Source organism: Suncus etruscus, chromosome 10 (assembly GCF_024139225.1).
Source record: "Suncus etruscus isolate mSunEtr1 chromosome 10, mSunEtr1.pri.cur, whole genome shotgun sequence".
NCBI classification, from domain to species: domain Eukaryota; kingdom Metazoa; phylum Chordata; class Mammalia; order Eulipotyphla; family Soricidae; genus Suncus; species Suncus etruscus.
This window is the reverse complement of record NC_064857.1, coordinates 102,472,077-102,495,862: the sequence shown is the minus strand read 5'-3', so window position 1 is coordinate 102,495,862 and position 23,786 is coordinate 102,472,077. Positions and strand designations below refer to the sequence as shown.

At 38.1% G+C, this 23,786-nt stretch overlaps 1 protein-coding gene across 1 annotated transcript in view; it reads left to right on the top strand.

Annotated features, from left to right (window-relative positions):
- The window catches only part of CPVL (carboxypeptidase vitellogenic like), a 144,001-nt gene that overhangs the window by 67,673 nt on the left and 52,542 nt on the right, over positions 1-23,786 (top strand). The window contains exons 9-10 of the mRNA XM_049781885.1: positions 2,622-2,720; positions 4,381-4,554. Of these exons, the coding sequence (XP_049637842.1) occupies positions 2,622-2,720; positions 4,381-4,554 (273 nt within the window). The remainder of the gene's footprint in view (positions 1-2,621; positions 2,721-4,380; positions 4,555-23,786) is intronic.

Sequence of the window (23,786 nt, the reverse complement as noted above, 5' to 3'; positions counted from 1 at the left end):
AAAAAGCAGGGAGCTCCTTCCATTGGATGGTGTTGAGATGGTTGGAGAAGGGACATTTTCACAGTCATCATATTTGACAATATTGCCTGGGTCAAGAACTGGAGTTTTGAACTTTAATCTGTGGTTATTTTGTCTTATTTTTTTTAATTAAAATCACACTCAGCTGTGCTCTGAGCTTACTCCTGGACTTGGGAAACCATGTGGGGTGCTGGATAAAACTCATGTCAGCTCCATGCAAGTCAAATGCCCTAATCACTGTGCTTCTCTCTGACCCCAGGACCTTAAACTTTTTGTTATTAAAAGCACAGCTTCTCATTGTTCACCTAATAGCATTATTGCTCTTTTTGGGAGGTAAGGGGTTTCTGGGTCTGTACTTAGGAGTGCTTTGAGTATCTTATTCAGAATCAGGGATAGAACTAGGGGTGGTTGCATACAAGTCAAGCCCCTTCCCTCCTTTACTATTAACTTCCTTAAGCATTCTTCTTTTTTTTTTTTTGCTTTCAATATTTTTTCTTTTTTTTTTTATGTGAACAATGATGCAAAGAAAGAGGACAAGGTAAAGTTACAGTGGAAGGACACTCACCCAAAAACAGAGTTCTCAGAAGAAATCCTCCTGCTGCCACCTTAATTTTGAACTTACAGTCAAAGGACATTAAGAAACATAAAACAGAACCCATGTACAATTACTTTGTCCTTCAAATCCCCAGATTGTAGTACATTATAACATTTCTTAGTGGTACACCAAGCAATCTAAAGCCATAAAATTTATGTAACTCCTTAAACTTGAAGGCATAGTAGTTTTTTACATTTCCATGCACATGCATATTAGTTTAAGTTAACCTGAAATGTTTAAGTGGGCTTTTTTTTAAGGTTTAGAGTCAAAGGAGCACAATAAAAACAGTTTTAGAGTGGCAATTATTGTTTGCATAGGCCCATCAAAATATGGGGGACATGGAAAGGAAAAGCATTGACCTCCTTGGGCATTATTCTTAAGGCTGAGACCAGCCCTTCAGATTTCAATACAAGATAGAAACTTATAGAAAAGTAGAACTAGTATAAAGTAGGCTCTATTTTACAGAGAGAATGTTAGATTAACCCCCACCCCTCATCTAGGCATTCTCCTCTCACTGTGAATTCTGATGAGTGTTGTACAACCTGAAGTGAGAGAAATCCCCAATCAGCTACCACACATCCAGTACAAACAGCCTACACTTTCTGTGTGAGGACACCCCATTTTACTGGTTAATGTCGATTCAGAATTTCTTCTGCTGTAAATATTAGGACCACAAAGAGGGATCTTGCCATGTCATATAAGATCATGCTTCACTTTCCATGACAAGGCTGTCAGACATGGTTTTAGATTGTCTACTGTGATACACAGAGGATTTAAGGGGATAAATATTGAGAATTCAGAATTAATATGAATAGGTGGTTTAAATCAATGTGCAAGTAAAACATTGGGTATGTCATTAAAGAAGCATGTGGACATTAATAAGTGTCAAGATTAAAAGACCATTTTGTTGGTCCACAATGATTAAAAAAAAGCATAAAGATGTCTATGGTACATGAAGGATCAGACTAGGCTCCCATAGAATTAGTGAAACTGTTTAAAAAAACTCATGTGTTCTGTTTATTCAAAGATAATAAAAGTCACGGTTCATTCATAAGGTGGAAAGCAAAACCAAAAAACTTGAAGGTATAGAATGTCTTTAAAATCTTTGATTCAATATTTTGAGTGGTGAATTAAAACAGAAATATCTTTTTTATTCCCTAAAGGAAAATAGACTAACTGTTTCTTAGGGAAATAAATCACCAATTGTTCCAAAGTGCAATGGAAGACTCAGAAATTCTGAAGCCCAAGAGAATACAAATGTCAAAATTGCGAGCCAACATAATAAAGATTGTAGTTTCTCTAGTTCATTATTAGTTTACCGAAGAGCTTTAGTACCGAAGAATTGAAAGGCATTTTAGAGCTCAAGCACTTTTGGGCTTGCTATCTGGAATATATTTTTCTTTCTTTCTTTTTTTTTTTTTTTTTTTTTTTTGGTTTTTGGGCCACACCCGGCGGTGCCCAGGGGTTACTCCTGGCTGTCTGCTCAGAAATAGCTCCTGGCAGGCACGGGGGACATATGGGACACCGGGATTTGAACCAACCACCTTTGGTCCTGGATCGGCTGCTTGCAAGGCAAACGCTGCTGTGCTATCTCTCTGGGCCCATACTTTCCTTTCTTGACTGTATTGATGGTGTTTCTCTTTTACAACAACTTCTTACAAAATGCTTCCCTAGTGAGCCCTAGCATTTCCTCTTCTGCAGTATTCTCTGCTCCTATTTCCACCTCTACACACATCACATTTCCTCTTCCCAGTGTCTTTCCCTCAGCACTTCCTATTCTTGAGATTCAATGCATATTTTTACTTATTACGACTTTGTTTTACTCTGTAATATAAATTCCACAAGAAAGGACTTTTGGTCTGTCTGGTTCACTGCCATTTCCCAACGTCTGGAACAGAAGAGGATGTGCAGTGAATGGATGTTGAACGAAACAATACTGGAATGGAAATATTAGTATTTACTCATTTTAATTTTTTCTTTCTATCTGCCTCCCCCCCACCTGATTTAGGTGCTGGATAAACTGCTAGGTGGTGACTTAACATCTGCCCCTTCTTACTTTGAGAATGTTACAGGATGTTCTAATTATTTTAACATCTTACAGTGCAAGGTAATGACAACATTCTAAAAACCATTATAATGTGTACTTAATACTTTTGGCAAAGTCAAACTTTTTCAGATTTGGGATTTTATTACTAGAGCAATTTATCTATTTGCCTTATTTAGTCTGTTAATCATTAGGGTTTTCTCACAACAGTGTATCAATACATTATAATCTATGCAACAAGAGTGCAAGGTATTCGTGATGACTCAAAACAATCTCTGATTTGCCCAAGATTTTCCTAATGGAGGTTGTTATACAGAGATTCTTTTGTAAAGGTGTTAGTGTAGATAGAGTCCAAGAGTTACAACCTTGTAGTGAGTGTCTTGAAAATATCCATATGTGGGGCCGGTGAGGTGGCGCTAGAGATAAGGTGTCTGCCTTGCAAGCGCTAGCCAAGGAAGGACCGTGATTCGATCCCCCGATGTCCCATATGGTCCCTCCAAGCCAGGGGCAATTTCTGAGCACTTAGCCAGGAGTAACCCCTGAGCATCAAACGGGTGTGGCCCAAAAAAAAAAACAAAAAAAAAAAAAGAAGAAGAAAATATCCATATGTTATTTGTTGTCTACTTAGGACAGCTTGGATAATTAAAAGGGACAAAGCCTGTATAAATATATTTGCTTTGTCATACTCTTAACTTGTTTTGTTCATTTCATGTGGCCTTCACTTCAAGCCTTCAGATTATTTTAAATAGGATTGTTTTGGTTTTTGTTATTTTATTTGTTTGTTTGTGTTCACAATATAGCCAACTTTATATCTTTTATGTACCTCTAGTTAAATAAAACAAAGGAAACCAAAATGCACAACTAATTTCAATGAAATTTACCAACTTTGTGGTTTTGCTAGCAAGAGAAAAATATGTGATAGGTGCAAGAGAAACAAAATTTGTGATTACAATAACATTTTATTTATTTTTTACAAGAAATGATGTAAACACAGTAGAAATTGATCATGATGCACAAGACATTTCAGATAAAAATCTTGAGTCTTTAAACTGTTTTTTTTTTTTTACAAATTATATTCCTTTTGCTTTGAGTAAATTGATTGTTACAGACTCACAGGGTTTCTTAAAAGAAAGACTCATAGTCAGTTTTTCTTTTGTAATACATTCTTCAGAATATCATCTGTTTTTATACTTAGTAAGTTAGTCAGCAAATCATATGGGTTTTAAAATCAGCATAACATGGAAAATAAATCCTCATTTTTAATCAACCAAACCATATCTTCACTCCCATGGTACATTTGATCTTTTTAAGAAGCAAATTGATTGTGATCTTCTCATTTCTGCTTTTTCTACCTTAGCCTTGAATTGCACTGCTAATTGGAGTTAGAGGTTGCAATAGATTAGTTTCCCAAAAGGTAAATCCATCTAGGATGTGCAAATCAGATATTGACTTTGAGAATATTAGTTCCACCATCTTTGAGTTAATAAAACTGAAATCACTCTAAAATAATCAAAGTAAAATTTCGGGGTGATGACAAGTTCAAAGGAATAGTCAAATCAGTTAATAATAATGAACATTTTTTTTATTGTGATGTACAAACTACCAGAGAATCCAACTCTATCCATATTGGCTCATATCTCTAAATAAGTGTAGTGAGAAAATGTAGAACTTTGCCAGCCTCTGAATCATGCCTCCAATAACTTTCTGATGTTCCTTCTGACAGGAACCTGAGGACCAATATTACTATGGGAAATTTTTGGCCCTCCCACGAGTGAGGCAAGCCATTCATGTGGGGAATCGCACCTTTAGTGATGGAACTGAAGTGGAAAAGTACTTGCGAGATGATACCGTACAGTCAGTTAAGCCATGGTTAACTGAAATAATGAATAATTACAAGGTAAGTGAGTTACTTCACTTTCTTTTTTAGAAACTCTTTAATATTACCCAGAGCAAAGGTAACTTTATCTGTAATTTTACTCCTGCTGATTTTTACTCTTAGAATAGTGTATATATATAAAACACCTTCACTGATTGATTACTTTTATTTAGAAGTTTTTTTTTTCTTCTCCTTCTAATTAAGTCTCCTGATCCTGCCTTAAAATGAAATTTTCTCTGGCATATGCCACTTCTCATCATTTCTTGAGAAAAGAAGCATTGCAGAACAGGGAAGATAATGGCCCTTATGTAAGCCAATTTTCTCTTACTGCTCCCATTACAATATTAACCCCAATGAAAGAAGGGATAAATGAAATCAACGGCTTGTTTCCAAACTGCATTATCCCTATCATTTTATTCATGTGGCTCTTTTTTTTTTTCACTTATGCTTTAAGCCATAGTGTTAGGCTGTCACTTTGATATAATGAATGATAAAGGCTCCCTGTTTTGAGGCATGTTGTCTGGTCAAGATGTTCTGGTTTGTTATTGGAAGTACCAAAGGAAAATAGGTGGAAGAAAAGGAACCCCAGAACTCTCTCAATGAGGTAAGATCCCAAGAGCAAGTGACAGGGAAAGTGGTCCTGTGTATTTCTTTCTCATTTCTTTCTCTCTCCAGCTCTTTCTCCTCCATCCTGCCAGGCTGTGATCTTTTAGTCTGGGCATGTGTTACAGGGAACTGCAGGGTAAAGGAGCTCATGGTAGAGAGGACCACCACCACCAATAATCAACTTCTCAACATCCCAGTAGGAGCAAGGTTAATGCTTGGATTGCACCAAAAAAGGGCAGCCAATAGTCACCCCATCTTTAAAATGAATCTAAAAAAATGGAAGCCTGGTGTCAGGATGCTTATTTCTAACAAGAATTTCAGTGAAGGAGCTGGAGCAGTAGCACAAGTAGTAGGGTGTCTGCCTGCATGTGTTAACCTAGGATAGGCTGTGGTTGCATCCCCCAACATCCCATATATTCCCCCAAGCCAAGAGCAATTTCTGAGCACATAGCCAGGAGTAACCCCGGGTGTGGCCCCAAAACCAAAAAAAAAAAAGAATTTCAGTCAAGAAATTATTCACTATACTACTTTTATTTGAACTGGACTTTATTTCCATTATCTGTCCTAGGTAAGAGACAACTGTCTGTGTTAAAATGGTGCCCCTTCAGCTTGTTCAGAATACAGCTTTCATTACCATCCAGGAACTTTTTTTTATCAAATGCACCATCATTTGATTGTGTTTACCAATATACCAGAACTGTCTCTGTTTCAATGTTCCCTATTACACAGTCCCTGTTGCAAGTAGTCTAAGGTCAACAGCATGTAGAGCCCATCAACCTCTTATAAATCTGTAGAATTTATTGAGTCGCTTGGAAATAAAGGGGTTGACTATATGAGTTCAGCATTTCTACTATCCTTGATTTGTGTTTGTTGTGGAAATTTGGTGGCCTCTAGTGTTTGCTTGCCTAAGATCTTCACAAGCACCTGCTAATTGTCATCTTTACTGAGTTCTCCAATTGTTTTATCTTCTGGTCACTGCTGTAGTGATCTCCCAATTCATGCACAGTCTGAGAATATAGCAATAACAGAGGCTGAAAAGAGCACCAGGAAAAAGGCTCTTGCATTGGATGCAAATGATACAGGTTCAATCCCTGGCACTACACATAGTCCCCTGAACACTGCAAAGAGAAGCCCCAAGCACAAAGCTGTGCATACACCAGGTATTTCCCCAAATCAGACAAATTGTCTGTTCTATAAAGTATTTTTATATTTGGAATTGTCTGGCAAATTGGTCCTTAATGCATAGAAATTCATTATTTACAGGTTTATTAAGCAAAAAAAAATAGCATTTACATGTAAAATGTGAACTATAACATGTAAAATATGCTATAACATTACGTATGTAAAGTGGTGGTTTGTGTGTGTGTTTGTGTGTTTGTGTGTGTTTGTGTGTGTGTGTGTGTGTGTGTGTGATACCCAGCAGCACTCAGGATTACTCCTGGCTCTGCGCACAGAAATTACTTCTGGCAGGCTGGGGGGTGGGGGACACACCATATGGGATGCCAGGAATCGAACCTAGGTTCATCCTGGGTCAGCTGCGTGCAAGGTAAACACCCTACTGTTCTGTTATCTTTTTGGCCCATAAAGTGGTGGTTTTAAGCAAAAAAACAATTACATGAAAAAGTTCCTACATATATTATTTCTATTAGAATATAGGTCCTACATATATTATTATCTTTGAGTAAATTTATCAAAAATACAGTTATTTTTACATTTCTTAAAAAGGCCAGAAATAGTACAGCAGTGCAAATGACCCCCAAGTCCCACTAGGAACTGTCTCAGAATGCAGAGTCAGCAGTAAGCAAAGAGTACAACTGGGTATTTCCACAAACCAAAAGACAGACAAGCAAAAAAAAATCTGTTTTGAAAAAAATCTATAATAATTTCTTTATCTAAGCACCATGGTCAAGGAAATGTTCATTGTTTGGTTTCAGTCATCAAACATACATCATCCTTCACCAATGTAACTTTCCCACCACCAATGTTATCCATTTTCCTCCTCCACCTCCTGCCTGTCTTCAGAACAGGCATTCTAATTCTCTCTTTCTCAATATGATTGTCATGTTGTCAGTGCGGTTCATGCTCTAACTGTGCTCACCGCTCTTTGTGGTAAGCTTCATATTATGGGATGGTCCTCTTGGCCCTCATCTCTACTGTCTCTGGACATTATTACCATTCTGTCTTTTTTTTGTATTATTTTGTATTTTGTATTTTTTGTGTTATTTTTGTTGTATCCCAAGATGAGTCAGACTATTCTATTTCTATCCCTCTTCCTCTGACTCATTTCACTCAGTATAATAGTCTCCATGTTCATCTATGTATAGGTAAATTTCATAACTTCATTTGTTCTAACAGATGCATAGTATTCTATTGTGTAGATGTACCACAGTTTCTTTAGCCATTCATCTCTTGTTGGGCATCTGGGTCATTTCCAAATTCTGCCTATTGTAAATAGCGCTACCATGAACATAGGAATGCAGAGGGCATTTTTGTATTGTGTTTTGTGGTCTAGGCTATATCCCTAGTAGTGGTATATTGCTGGATCAAATGAGAGCTCAATATCCATTTTTTTTGAGGAATCTTTATATTGTTTTGTAGAAAGGTTGGACTAGACAGCATTTCCAGCAGAGGTGAATCAAAGTTCCTTTCTCTCTGCATCTATGCCAGTATTGGTTGTTCTTGTTCTTTGTGATGTGTGCCAATCTCTGTGGTATGAGATGGTACTTCATTGTTTTGATTTGCATCTCCCTGATGATTAGTGATGTGGAGCATTTTTTCATGTGCCTTTGGTCATCTGTATTTCTTCTTTGAGAAAATGTCTTTTTATTTCTTCTCCCAATAAGCAAAAAAAAATCTTAAGTGACAGTAGGGTGAAAATCTCCTTTTGCTTAAAGACCCCAAACTTCCACTTGATTATTAAAGTAGAATACAACCATTCATTAGATATTATCCTGAGCTTTATTTTTATTTTGGTGGGGATTTGGACCACCTGGTAGTGTTTCTGGTTTACTTCTGACTCTGTGCTCATGAATCACTCTTGGAGGTGCTCAGGAGACCACAAATATGTATGCCAGAAATTGAATCTGGGTCAGCCACATACTAAGCAAGTGCCTTACCTGCTGTACTATCTCTCGAGCCCTTTCTTCTTCTTCTTCTTCTTCTTCTTCTTCTTCTTCTTCTTCTTCTTCTTCTTCTTCTTCTTCTTCTTCTTCTTCTTCTTCTTCTTCTTCTTCTTCTTCTTCTTCTTCTTCTTCTTCTTCTTCTTCTTCTTCTTCTTCTTCTTCTTCTTCTTCTTCTTCTTCTTCTTCTTCTTCTTCTTCTTCTTCTTCTAACATTTGTTCCTGGCCTTTGCATAGCCTCAACCTACCAATGTGAATTCCAATAAAGGAGGGCATTTTCTTAATGATTTCCTTCTAAATAGATGGTTAGAAGAAGAGAACAGTTTAGTGTTACAGATAAGCCAGGCTTTCATAAAAAAAGAACAAAGTATGCAGTCAATCGGACTGCAGACCCAGAGGGGCGGCTACTGAAACAGGCAACATATTCATTGCTACAGCTGGCAATGCCCACAGGGCAATGATTATCTTTGGCTTGTCTGTTAGTGGTGGTGAGCCTCAATGTATATGCAATGGAATTAGAACAATCTATGTTGGCTTAAAACATTAGTACCCTCAGAGTTTTATTTATGTACGACTCATTGTTAATTTGTCTTAGAAAATAATACAAATGTTTGTACTCCATGGGACATGGAATTATTTTTTTCCAGTAGTAAACTTATTGTAGCAAATGTGGAATATATCTTTTTTTTCTTTTTTTTAATTTATTTAAACACCTTAATTACATACATGATTGTGTTTGGGTTTCAGTCATGTAAAGAACACCACCCATCACCAGTGCAACATTCCCATCACCAATGTCCCAAGTCTCCCTTCGCCCCACCCGACCCCCGCCTGTACTCTAGACAGGCTCTCCATTTTCCTCATATATTCTCATTATTAGGACAGTTCAAAATGTAGTTATTTCCCTAACTAAACTCATCACTCTTTGTGGTGAGCTTCCTGAGGTGAGCTGGAACTTCCAGCTCTTTTCTCTTTTGTGTCTGAAAATTATTATTACAAGGGTGTCTTTCATTTTTCTTAAAACCCATAGATGAGTGAGACCATTCTGCGTTTTTCTCTCTCTCTCTGACTTATTTCACTCAGCATAATAGATTCCGTGTACATCCATGTATAGGAAAATTTCATGACTTCATCTCTCCTGACAGCTGCATAATATTCCATTGTGTATATGTACCACAGTTTCTTTAGCCATTCGTCTGTTGAAGGGCATCTTGGTTGTTTCCAGAGTCTTGCTATGGTAAATAGTGCTGCAATGAATATAGGTGTAAGGAAGGGGTTTTTGTATTGTATTTTTGTGTTCCTAGGGTATATTCCTAGGAGTGGTATAGCTGGATCATATGGGAGCTCGATTTCCAGTTTTTGGAGGAATCTCCATATCGCTTTCCATAAAGGTTGAACTAGGCGGCATTCCCACCAGCAGTGGATAAGAGTTCCTTTCTCTTCACATCCCCGCCAACACTGTTTATTCTCATTCTTTGTGATGTGTGCCATTCTCTGGGGTGTGAGGTGGTATCTCATCGTTGTTTTGATTTGCATCTCCCTGATGATTAGTGATGTGGAACATTTTTTCATGTGTCTTTTGGCCATGTGTATTTCTTCTTTGTCAAAGTGTCTGTTCATTTCTTCTCCCCATTTTTTGATGGGGTTAGATGTTTTTTTCTTGTAAAGTTCTGTCAGTGCCTTGTATATTTTGGAGATTAGCCCCTTATCTGATGGGTATTGGGTGAATAGTTTCTCCCACTCAGTGGGTGGCTCTTGTATCCTGGGCACTATTTTCTTTGAGATTCAGAAGCTTCTCAGCTTAATATAGTCCCATCTGTTAATCTCTGCTTTCACTTGCTTGGGGAGTGCAGTTTCCTCCTTGAAGATGCCTGTAATGTCCTGGAGTGTTTTGCCTATGTGCTGTTCTATATATCTTATGGTTTTGGGGCTGATATCGAGGTCTTTAATCCATTTAGATTTTACCTTCATACATGATGTTAGCTGGGGGTCTAAGTTCAATTTTTTGCAAGTGGCTATCCAATTGTGCCAACACCACTTGTTGAAGAGGCTTTCCCTGCTCCATTTAGGATTTCCTGCTCCTTTTTCAAAAATTAGGTGGTTGTACGTCTGGGGAACATTTTCTGAGTATTCATCTTATGGTCCTTAATGGACTTCTGGAAACTCAAAAAACTCCTGTGGTATATTTGTTTCTATGTGGAATGTATAAAAATATTGTTTTTTGGGGGGATATTAATCTACAAGGGATTTGTACTTGACATTTTTCTCTTTTCACAATTTAGAAATTTGAGAGATCATTGAAAATGTTCTATTAGCAGTCTATAAGTAGCTAGAGTGAAAACTCATTTGATGGAATATTGGTCTACTCTACAGTGAAGTCAGGCTGCAACAGGTTAGGGGTCAGTTAGATCATAGCAAATAGGTATTCTGAGCATAAAGTCACAAGTTTGGCACTTCAAAGTTGAGTTATATTTCTACCATTTACTGACTATATTCCTATGAGGGAGGAACTTTAACTCTCTGTTTTGCTTTCTCATGTATACATATCCTCATGAAACATTTATTCTTGCTATATTTTGATAGATTATGAAAAGAAAAATAATGCAAAATGAGCTATATGTCTTACATATATCCTCTCCAGTTGATCTATAGCACCATGGACCTCTGAGAATCTTTAGATATGGCCTTACAGTCCCTGAACACATCCTGGGAATAACCTAGACACATCTGGACACCTCAGAACATGAACAGCACCACATCCTCAGGCCTTCGTGTTGAAATGCTGGCACAGTTGACTAAAATTGGCAAAAGGGGCACCCAGGCACCCTGTGCATCACTAGGGAGGCCCAAATTAATTAATTAATTGTGTAGATATGTCTGTAAAGCTGTGCCTGGTGGTACTTAAAATGTAGCTATTAACAATGATGTTCAACAGATTTTAACAATATTCCTTAAGTACCAGCTATATATGAAAGTTATATAGGAAACCCTGGAAAGCAAAAATATAAATGCATTTCACAGACTTTAAGTTTCAAGTCTGGCATGTAGGAGCTCAGAAGTTACCATTCTACTCTAAAAAGAGAAATTCTTATAAATGGAGAATCTAACAACTGGTCCTCCATGAGGAAGAAAGTGAGGTTATCTCCTCATTAACTGGAGTGAGGTCTCTGAGCAGAGACCCATCTATCTATTCCTCTTCAGGAATCAGTACAGGCAGGGAAGCTATCATTTGTGAGTTGCATGAAACTCAATGCAGACTAATTGGAGAGGATATCATGTGAGGTTAAGTTAGTCATAAAAAGAGGAACAGATGCAGAATAATCTCTTTTATCTGTGGTATTTGAAGTAATATAGTGAGAGAATAACAAATGGGCAAAGGTGCAGAATCTGAAAGTGGTCTACAAAAGAGTTTACTGGGGCCAGCGCAAGGTTCCACAGTATTGTAGACAAGGTTCTTGCCCTACATGCGGCTGAACTGGATTTTATTTCTGGCATCCCATATCATCTTCCAAGCTCCACCAGAAGTGATTCCTGAGTGCACAGCCAGGAGTAAAGCCTGAACACACTTTGCTAAGTGTGACTCTAAAACAAAGTAACAAACAAACAAACCCACACATACAACCTAACAAGGATGGGAAGCAGTGGTCAGGAGCTAGGAGGGAAACCTGAGAAATTGTGAAGGGAAGCAGAGAGGTGGGGATGTGATATTACAATATTATATATATGCCTGCCCCAGGGTCCTCCAGAGCTAAGTAATGGGTGCAGGACACTGGGAAAGCTGATAGCTGCTTGGCTCTCGCTCCTGCAAAAGTGAGACATAGTCATCATACTCCTGGGGTTCCCCAACCTCTATCACCTCCCATCTCATTATAAAGGCCTGCTTTCCCTTGTGTCCTTCATTCAGAACATCCAAAACAGTTAGATGCATATTAAAAGGCAAAAAGCATGGTTTTGAAAGTCTGAATAAGTATTAGAACCAGGAAAATACATTGTATTAATGTTGGAACTACCAAACCATGACATTTTTCTCTCTCTTTTTTATTTTTTTATTTTAATTTTGGGCCACACCCAGTGGTGCTCAGCGGTTACTCCTGGCTCTGAACTCAGAAATTGCTCTGGCAGGCTCTGGGGACCATATGGGATGCCAGGATCGAACCCAGGCTCGTCCTGGATCGGCCGCGTGCAAGGCAAATCCCTACCCCTGTGCTATCTCTCTGGCACCCCCATGACATTTTTTAAAGCAAGCATGAATAAGGACTTTCATGGAAAAAAATGTAGGCAGGATGCAAGGATAGATGGTAATGTAAGTAGAAAAAAGAGAATTCTAAAATACAATGCATTGAAATGTTATAAATACAAAACACTAAAATAGAAAGAGAATAGCTTTTTTTGTTTGTTTTATTTTTGGGTCATACCCAGCAATGCTCAGGGGTTCCTCCTGGCTCTTTGCTCAGGGATCACTATTGGCAGGCTCAGGAGACCATAATTGCATGCTGGGCATCAAGCCTAATTTGATGCAAGGCATCAGCTGCATGCAAGACAAGTACCCTACCCACTTTTCTATCAAGAAACAGTACCAGAAAGAGAATGCACCCGATAGGCTTACTAGTAGACTTGTTAAATAAGACCAAAAGAGAATCTCGGAGCTTGAGAACATAACCATTGAAACTTCCAAGACTGGGAATTATTGAATAAAAAGAGAATAGAATAACAGCACCCCCAAATGAGAGCCAATGGTAAGAGATTTTACATCTGCAGGATGGGAATACCAAGAGTAAGAGAGAGAAATGAGCAGAAGTAATATTTAATAATGACTGGGACTTTCCCAAAGATAATGTCTGAAAGCAAACCATAGAGAAGTTCAGGGAATAAATGTCAAGGAAGATAAATAATATTCAGAAAATTATTTTTGTAAGAAAATCGGAGATAAATAATCTTGAAAGAAACTGGAGAAGTTTTTTTTATTATAATGGAAGAGTAAAGGCAATCATTCCTCCCACCCCCACCCCACCCCCACCCACATAATCATTGGAAACAGAAAAGGGTGGAGTGTAGCCAGGAAGTAACCCCTGAGCACTAGCAGGTATGGGCCCCAAACCATAAAATAAATAAAATTAGGGCTAGACATGATAGCACAACATAGAGGGCATTTCCCTTGCATGTGGCAAACTCAGGTTTGATCCCCAGCATACCATATGGTCCCTTGAGCACCTTCAAGAGTGATTCCTGAGCCCAGTCCAGAAAAGAGTGGAGTGAAATGTTTTGTGTTGACATAAAAAAAATTATAGGGGCCGGAGAGATAGCATGAAGATAGGGTGTTTGCTTTGCATGCAGAAGAATGGTGATTCTAATCCTGGCATCCCATATGGTCCCCCGAGCCTGCCAGGAGTGATTTCTGAGCATAGAGCCTGGAGTAGCCCCTGAGCGCTGCTGGGTGTGACCCCCCAAAATTATTTAAAATGCTACAGATTTCTGCATGCAAAATTATCTCCCAATATGAAGATAAAATATAGACTCTGTCAGGCAAACAAAAACTGAGGAAATTTCTTGACAGTAGGTCTGACTCGCAAAAAAATCTGAAGAAACTAAAATTTTATTTCAGGGGCCGGAGAGATAATGCAGTAGTAAGGCGTTTGCCTTACTCAGGAGGGACCTGGTTCGATTCCCAGCATCCCATATTATTCCCCAGTCTGCCAGGAGCTTTTTCTGAGTGTAGAGCCAGGAGTAACCCCTAAGCGTCTCTGCATGTGGCTCAAAAATCAATTCATAAAGTTTTAAAAAATAAAATACAATTTTAGTTCAGAGATTAGATGCATGCCTTGTATGTGCAAGGCCCTGTGTTAGATGAATGACCCCTCAGAGAACCACAAGATAGATTTTTGGAGGCCCCTGTGCTCTTTTGGGCCAAAGTAGCATAGCAGTGTTGGGCCTATGCATTGAACTGTTTACCCCAGTTGACCAAGTATCATTATGGGTGACCTTTGAGCTCCTTAAGCACTGCTTAGGAAGTTTTCCAGAAACATTCAGTGAAGGTCTTTAGGGAGAAAGAAAGTGATATAGGTTAGGAGTTTAGATCTACATAAAGAAATAAAATATTGGAGAATTAACCATTTAAGACATTATTGTTTATGTGGAAATTGTAAAAGACAATGCCCTTCTGTAGCTACAAAAAATTAAAGTAGAGCTATATTATAGCAAACGAGTACACAGACTAATACATTTTTTAAATTTACCAGAAATATGTGAAATTCAAAAATGAAACTATAAAACTATTTTCTTTAGCACCCCCACAAATGAAATCTTTAACATTCTCTGAAAAAGCTATATAATTGATAAATAAAATTAAAAACCTAAATTTGGCAAGATGCTCTTTGTTTGATGATTAAAAAAAAGGTCAATGCTATCAATATATCAATTTTCCCCAACTTTTATGTATCCCTATCAAAATCCCAGAATGTTATTTTATGGATTTTGGAACTCAATGTTGTAGAACAAAGTGACAGAATGCATTACTTGACTTGATGACTTAAAAAGTATACTAGTCAGATCCTTGTGCTATTGACCAGAAAATAAATGAGTAGATCAATGGAACAGAATAGACAAACTGCAAATAATTTCATATAAATATAGTCACCTGGGCTTAAGAGAGAGTTCAATAGACTGTGTGTGTGCTTTGCAAAGAAGAAACGCAGGCTCAGTCCCCTGAGTACCGAGCTAAGAGTATCTTCTGAGAATACTAGTAGGGTTGGTACAAAAAATAAAAATAAATAACTAAAGTCTATAAATATATATAAATATATATAAATAAATATATGTATATATTTATACATATTTAGAGAGTTAACTGATCTTTGACTAAGGAGTAAGACACTACAATAAAACATAAGGAATTTCTCAGCCAATTAAATACAAGTTAGAAGGGGCTGGAGAGATTAGCACAGTGGCGTTTGCCTTGCAAGCAGCCAACCCAGGATCTAAGGTGGTTGGTTCGAATCCTGGCATCCCATATGGACCACCCCCACCCCCCCCAGTGCCTGCCAGGAGCTATTTCTGAGCAGACAGCCAGGAGTAACCCCTGAGCAACACTGTGTGTGGCCCAAAAACCAAAAAAAAAAGAAAAAAAAGAAAAAAAGAAAAGAAAATACAAGTTAGAAGATACCACTTCACATGTCTAAAATCTAAACCAAAAAAACTATGAGTAGGTGGAGCAACATGATGTCTCAGCAGCTGCAAGTCTAAGTCTAAAATAGAAAAAAGAGAGTTTGATAAAAGCTAAATAACATTAATCATATGATGCAGTAGTCACACTCCTTCGTATTTACTCAAAGAAACTGAAATTTATGTCCATACGAAATCTCTCACATGAATGTTTGTAGCAACTTCCTCCGTGATTATGAAAGCTTGGAAATAAACAAATTCTTATTACAGGAATAAATAAACTACAGTACAGATAATGGAATGTTCCACACACAAAAAAAGTGATTAAGTCTTGGAAAGAGCAACTTGAATGCTTATAAATGGAAAAATACATTTTAAATAGATTATATACTATATAACTTCAACTTTGTGACATTTTGTAAAAATCAAAACTGGGGAGCGTTGAATAACAGACCATGGATGGGTCTGGATGGAGGTGGATGGATGGAGGGCCATACTCCTCCAGCTCGGACCATGTGTCTGCAACCCCCTCCAGCCATTGGGTCTGAGGGTTCAGGGTAGCCGTGAGGAAATTCACAGACAGGTTTCAGAAGACATCAGTTTTATTCAAGGCCCTAGTCACCATATGTGGCCTATCCTAACTTTTCAAGCCAGATTCATTATTGGCCCTGCATTCTACCTCTTTCAACCATCTTGTCCTGCTGCTTCTTCCTTGCTCAATCTCTCCTCATCTTCCAATCAATCCTCCTCCTGCCCCTCAGGTAATCCTATCCATACCTCCCAAAGATCTCTCCCATTAATAGGCAGGTCTTATCCTCAGGTAGGTTACACAGGAAGAATGGGGGATGGACTAACAGGGAGAAATGAAGATCTTACTGGGTTTTACGACTTGGAATGGAAGTGAAAATACTGTGTATGAGACTACAATAATAGATGGATTTTTTATGATGCATATATTTTCACAATACGTGCAATATACACGACCAAGAGAACATACAAATGCAAACAATAGGCTTTGGGTGATAGTGAAGAGTTGTAGGCTCCATATTACAACAAATGTACCTCTGTGGTTCTGGATAGTGTAAACAGAGGTTATACTGAAATTCTGTATTTACTGGTGGTTTTTGCTGTGAAATTGGATTAATTGATTTCTCAATATTTGATAAATTTTGCATATATATCACTATTGTGGTATGTTATTTGCTCTGTGATACAATTTTCTCCTGCTGGGTGCAATGTGTTCAATGTGATTTTATTTATTACTAGTTATTCATTCATTTATTTATACAGAAAGTGTGGGACTTGTTAAATATGTAGGTGCCATAACTCTGCTTTATAAGAGTATCTAAATTTTAGGTGAGCATCATATTTGCATTAGTCTGGGAGTCCTTTGATTTGCTAAAAATTTACCAAACACTTTCAGCAAATAAACATTTTGTAGGGGCAAAGAGATAGCTGCTTAGTGGTCAGGGTACATGTCTTATTTGCGAGAAAAACAGATTTTCAACCTTAGCACCACATATGTATCCTCCCCAGTGGTCTTGAACATTGCTGGGGAGGCCTGTATAGCCCCATCACCACTAGGGTCCCAATAGCACTGAATGAATGGGCCAGCGCACTAAACTGTCTGAACCAATTATTGCCTGGAATGGTCCCTAGACCAACCCCTGAATGGTGCTTGATATGTTCCTATACAAGAAAGGAAAACCCATCATAACATGTATTTCCTGTAAAATTAGAGTTCATAATGAGGTGGTCAAATAAAAAAATGAATGAAGGGGAGTCAGAGAACTGGAGTGCTTGCCCTAGGTCTGAGTTCAGTCACTACCACCAAGATTCCCCACCCTGACCTCTAGCCCCTCCAGATGTAGCGCTGAAGTAGGCTAAGGCTCTTATATTACAAACTCTGTCCATTAAATGCACAAATTAGAATTCTTAAGCATTTTTAAAAAGTTTTGAAACTACTTCTGGATATTTTTATTATATTATATCACCAAGATATTTCTTCTCCATTATCAATAACTCTCCATTTTCTCCTTCCTCCAGTTCTTTAAAATCACAAACTAGGGCCAGAGTGATGGTGCAAATGGTAAGGCATCTGCCTTGCCGGCGCTAGCCTAGGATGGACCGTGGTTCAATCCCCCGACGTCCCATATGGTCCCCCAAGCCAGGAGCAATTTCTGAGCGCATAGCCAGCAGTAACCCCTGAGCGTCATGGGGTGTGCCCCCCCTAAAAAAATCACAAACCTACTTTATCTTTATGGTTTTGTCTATTTTGGATAAATGAGCTCCTTTCATAAGTGTGCTTTTATGACTGACTTTCTTCACTTGTATAACATGTCACTTTTTATATTTTATGATATATTTTTATATATCATCACTACTTTTTATTGACAAATAATATTCCATTACATTCAAATACTACACATTATTTTTACATCATCAGTTTTTATGAACACTTGTCTTGTTGCCACTGTTTAGCTTTTATGAATATGCTACTATGAGCATTCATGTCCAATTTTGTGTAGCTATGCATGCTTCTATGTTTCCTATGTCAGATGGTAATGCCATATATAGTATTTGAAAGAATATTTGTCTTTTATTATTTAATACAATTTAATTATAAGAAATCTTTAGATATTATGAATACAGGTCCTTATCAGATACATATTTTGCAAATATTTTCCCATTTTGAGCTCAGAACTCAGCAGTGCAATACCCATTGTTGTTAGGCAATTATGAGGGGTTGGAGCAAGCATATATCAATCAAGTTAGGGATGTTGCCTTTGCAAGGAAGGCAAGCACTTCTGCTCTTTGAGCAATTCTCCTAGCCACTTACTTTTGTTGTGTTTTGGGACCATACCCAGCACTGCTAGGGATTACTCCTGGCTCTGCCTTCTAGGATCACTCCTAGTAGAGTCAGGAGGCCATATGGAGCTTCCAAGGACTGAACGTAAGCCAGCTATGTGTAACAGAAGTGCCCTGGCTGCTGTACTATATCTCCACCCCTCTTACTAAAGAAAAACTTATTTACAGGAATGTAAATGTTTATATGTTTTAGTGGTGCAGTGTTACCACACCAGACTCATTACCACGATAGGACCTCCACCACAGTCCATGGACCCTTTTGCTCTCTCCCTGCTTCCCTCGGTAACCTCTGTTGTATCATCAAAGTTTTAGGGATTGTTTGTATTGTACGTTGTTTCTCTCTTGCTTTGTTTATATACCACAAGTGAATAAGATCCTCTGGTATTTGTTTTTTCTCTTTCTTAGTTTAGTTCAGCATGATCCTCTCCAGTTTTGTCCATGTGCTCACAAAAGGCAAGTTTTCATTTTTTCTTACTGACGAGTAGCATTGAATTGCATGTATGCATTACGTTTTTATCCATTCCTCTGTTTGGTGTTTCCAGGGTTTGGCTATTGCAGAATAGCACTAACTGGCCACAAGAGGTGCGCATATCATTTAAAATTAGTGTTGTGTTTTTCAGATATATAGCTAGGAGTGGAATTTCTGCACCACGTTGTAGTTCTATTTTTAATTTTTTAGATCACAATGCAATATTGTGTGTTGCAGCTAGGTTTAGAAGCACAAAAAGGGGGTGCCATGCTCAGTCAGCACTAAAACTAAAAATAATGTGCAAATAGTAGGAGGCATGATCCTAGAAAAGAATCACAACCTTCACTTGTCTCAGGGAAGAGTGCATCTTCTAGTGAGCACTAACGCAGTACAATGCTTCCTTGGTGAGTACCTTTGTCAAGGGTATGAAAACTTCAGCCCGATGAAAGATGGCCAGTGAGCACTATGGCTGAATATGTCTGAGCACCAATGTCAGGCATATGTTTGAACCAGGGTCATAACAACATCATCAATAACATAGAAGAGAACTGGGAGGGAAGTAGAAGATGGAGGTGATGGATAAGTCATATGTAGAATGTAGGAATTCTTTCTATAATATTACCAAAAATGCATTCCCTCCCCCCCCCAAAAAAAAACCCCTGCTGTCTTTTGCTACAAATTCTGGTTATATTTTCAACTTCTTTTCATCTCATTCTAATTGTCATCTACCTAGGAAGTATATACATTATACTCTCTAGGACTGAATAACAGGCAAGAGAGACTATGAAGGTGGATGGATTTGTGAGTGGTGTGTATTTTCTGGGTGAAACCATTAGTTTAGACTATAGGAATACAACTTTTTACAAAGACCCCACTTGAATTCCAAAACTAAACAGAGTTTTGAATTTGCGGTTGCTTTGTTGTTGAGTTGTCTGGAAGGGTACTGCAGTTTTAGGAGGTCCCATCTCCAAATGCCAATTTTGCCTTGTTTGTACTCTTAAAGGTTAAATGCCCCTGGGGTAGGGCTTAGTTTGCTGGGTTTAGAGTTCATCTAGTCAGGAAATTGTAAATATAATGTTACATTTCCCTGTCACTTATCATTCTGCAGCTCATTAAATCTCAACTAATTGCATCTTCAGAATTTAGGTTCTTAATGTTTCTCAGCCACCACCAGACTGAAATCTTAACACCCTGGTTGTTAGAGTTTTATTTACTTATCCAAGACTATCAAAAGATCTTCATTTAGAAATAGGCAGTTCTTGATTAATGGATGTGACTTAGAAGTCTGAAAGGTAAATATTTCTAGTAAATCTAACTCATTTTAGCAGTCATTCTAATTACTTGTGGCATTTTCCTTAATAACATCTTCTGAGGGTAAAGTGTCAGTGGTAATGGTGACCAGGAAATTGGATTTGATAAATGTCTAAATCACCAAGAAAAATTTAACACTTAAGTGAGCCAGATGTTTCAACCGCTTAGTTAGAGGCTAAGCTTCCATCAGAATTGATGGGAGTTGTGATCACATTTTTTTCCCAAGCCCTTTGAAGACAATGAAGCAAGTGGCCAGTCCTATTCAGTGGAAAACTTCTGGAAGGAGGTAGTAGCTCCCAATGAAGCATGACTAAGAGAAGGGAGCTAATCCTAGCACATTTGTTTTCTGTAACCATAGTTTATAGATAAGCAACTGCTCCCTTACAGGCACATAAAAATAGTATGCATTCCCCAAACCAATTAATACTGTGGAGTTCCTTATAAATTCAGTTCACTTGTTTCAGTTATGACCCAGAAGTATGCTTCATTAACAATGGATTTGCAAAATTCATTAAAAAGATGAATTTTGTAAAATTCATTAAACAAGATGAATTTTGCAAATTCATCTTGCTTAATGAAGCATACTTCTGACTTTCTTGATTTTGAAGCATGTCAGTGAGTGAAGAGATAAGCAAGTGCTCGTAATTTATGAAACAGATGGTAATTTCAATCACAGTTGTTAGGCTTTTGACATGTTTCCTTACATCTTTTAAATTTATGCCTGGATGAAAGACTCCAATGAGAACCAGTGTTTATTTCCCCACCTATTTTTTAAACTATTGACTAACAAATTTTGTGGTGTGAGTTAGTTTAAAATCATTTGGGAAGTACTATCATAATTTTTAAGGACTTAGTTTTATTGTTGTACAAAATACCACATCCTCAAAATATGAGACAATACAGTTTTGCGTATCAGCAACAGAAAAAGTATGATTTAATATGGACTCACTCAAATATGGCAAAGTCACGGTGGCAGAGGAAGAAAGAAAATAAATGGCAATTCTGCTTGGTCTGAAGATTGCAGAAGTCTAAAGTAAAATAAGTTAAATTTCATTTGGCCAATTTAAATCCATTGTTATGAAACCTCTGAAGCTCAGAATCATAGTTGACTTTGCATCAGTTTCTCAAATTGACTTTTGAAAAAGATCAGTGTGTGTGGAGGGGCGAATATTGGCACCAATTTCTTGAAGTCTTCTGCAATAGATTATCAGCCTTCAGTCCTTTTTTTCAAAATAGAAGATACATAGAAGACATAAAAGATTACAGAAATGCCCCAGAACACTAAGCTAACAGAAACCATGGTCTCCGTTCCAGTGATTAATCTTCGCAATCCTTCCTACTGAATCTCTTAGTGTGAGGAAATAGTAAAGCTTGACTTTTTTATTTCAAGAAATAGAGAAAAATAAAATAGCTTTCTTCACTAATATTTAATAGGTGGGCAGTCATCGGGGCACCTCTGTGGTTTCTGTGTTTAGAGTCAAGGTCAGAATGCAAAGCCTGTGCTCAGTTGGGTTTTCCCGTGATGATGATCACTGTTACCGTTATCATTGGACTGTTCTCCCTGGCTGTTCCTCCAGGCCCAGTGCTCTTTCCACTGCCATCACTTCTTCCTGAAGGGATGCCTACCTTTAATATCATTTGGTCCAGCTCTGTTAGACACTAAGAAACAAGTGGCATTTATACACGTCTCATGTCTCATGCCTGTGTGAGCAAAAGCTAGGGCTCTTGCCAAGAAGTTTCTTTATAGGATTTTCCTGTCTGTCTCTTAGATACCCAGCCACACCTCTGCTCTGGGTTACTTCGTGCCATTTATTCTAAGGAACTCCCAAATCTAGTCACTGGCTCACTGGCAACACCATAGTACTGAGATCCCAAGTTTCTGTCCCTGCTCGATACAGGATGCAATGAAAGCCGGAAGCTTCAACCACGCTTTTAGAAAGATGAGCTCTGGGCAGGAGCCCTTGGCTCTTCTGTCTTCATTTCCCTGCCTCCCCGTGCTCTTTTTCACTCTGAATGTTTCTGTCTGTGTTTTCAGCCTCCTGACAGTCCCCACATTTGTTCCAGTGCTTTTGCACAATGCTTTTAAGCCTACTTGACATTCTCTGCAAAGAAAAGCAGAAAGGATGCATTGCTTACCAAACAAGGGGAGGTTGTGAATTGTGGGAGAGAACCACACCCCAAAACAACCTAATTGCAAGCTAATGAAATGGCTTTGGTGAATAGCACTATTGAGAGTGTGAGGTAAAGATAATAGGTTTCCTGTCTAGATTAGAAACATAAAGAGCACAAATTATCAGGTAGATTTTCCCCAGTTTGGTGTAGAAAGTAATTTCCCTTCATTCATGAGGAGGTTGTCTAGATTCTTGCCTGTAGGTTAAGTTGGTCAAAGGAGATGATCTTTGGATGAATGACAATTTGATATCATTCTCATTCCTTTCCTAGGAGAAAGGCCAAGTAGTTTTTTTCCCCTTAAAAAAAAAAAAAAAAAAAAGGAAGCAAATTTGTTATGGAAGCAGTAAAAACCAACAGATCTGAGGGAACTTTTATTGAATGTGTTTGTGGGGCCTCACAAATGGTGCTCAGGGACCCCCAAAGTGATTTTTGGTCAACTGTTTCAATGGTTCAGTGCAAGAGCCCAATGATGCAATGCTATTTAGCCTTGTAGTAGCAGGGATAGCTGGGGCCATCCTAGAGATGCTAGGTGATAAGAGAACAGGAAACAAGCATCAGACACTGAACTTTTCTGTTCGAGTTTTAGGAAAATACTATTCTGGGCCCTTATCTAAAGTGCAGAGTGTGCTGCTAGAGTTAAATTTCTCTTGTTCCAAGAACTCTGGATTGGAGCCATGGCTTTCTGGATCCTATTCAGATTGACTCTGCTTCTTAATTCGCTGTATAAGCATGTAACTTATTTAGATGAATGTTGCAAGCAGGCAGAAATAATTTTCTTTAGCCAAAAGGTATTTGCATAGTCACAGGCCATTCACTCCACTCTCATTTTCCTTTGCTCATCTTGATAAAATTAGTTGGAATGGGAATGGCCAGTGCCTGGGGATTCCTATTGTATGTTCTTTTACCCTCTTCCTTTGTCTTCCCTTTTCTTAGAAGTGAAAGCAAAATATAACCCTTATGAAGAATGAGGGTTGCAGAAATGTCTACAGTGTTTTATTATGGGGTTGCATTATCATTCTCCTACAATCTTGTCCTGGCAGACTTGGGAATCACAGATTTCACAAGAAGTGCAACCTCACATTTGTACAAAAGTACTAGGAAGAAGTAGGTACAAAGTATGAGCAGTAAGCAGCTGTAAGGACCACTCCTATAATTTCTTAAGTAATGCTCCACAGCGGACGTCCAATTTTCTCTTGTGACTGAGTTTTTGGAGCTTTTTGGGCATTGCCCAGAGTTGATCTGAATAGTCATGAAAATTATTTTCTTCTAAGGAAAAAGGCTTTGGTGGGTCATGCTAATTGTTTCAGGCAATGAAGACTAGTTTTGTTGGAATTTGTAATAGAAGAATGATAAGTAAAGAAGTCAGAAGAAAAAATTGTGGAGGATTGCTCTGTAGGAGTTTTATTGATTTAGCATCTGTAGGGAAAGCTTCTTTAACTTTTTTTTCTAATTTTGATTAGTGAACAGGAGAGTATTCAAAACCAAGACAGATAGCGGCCAACTGGGAACACTGCAGCCTGGAATAGCTTAGGCTGCTGTTCAATCATTTC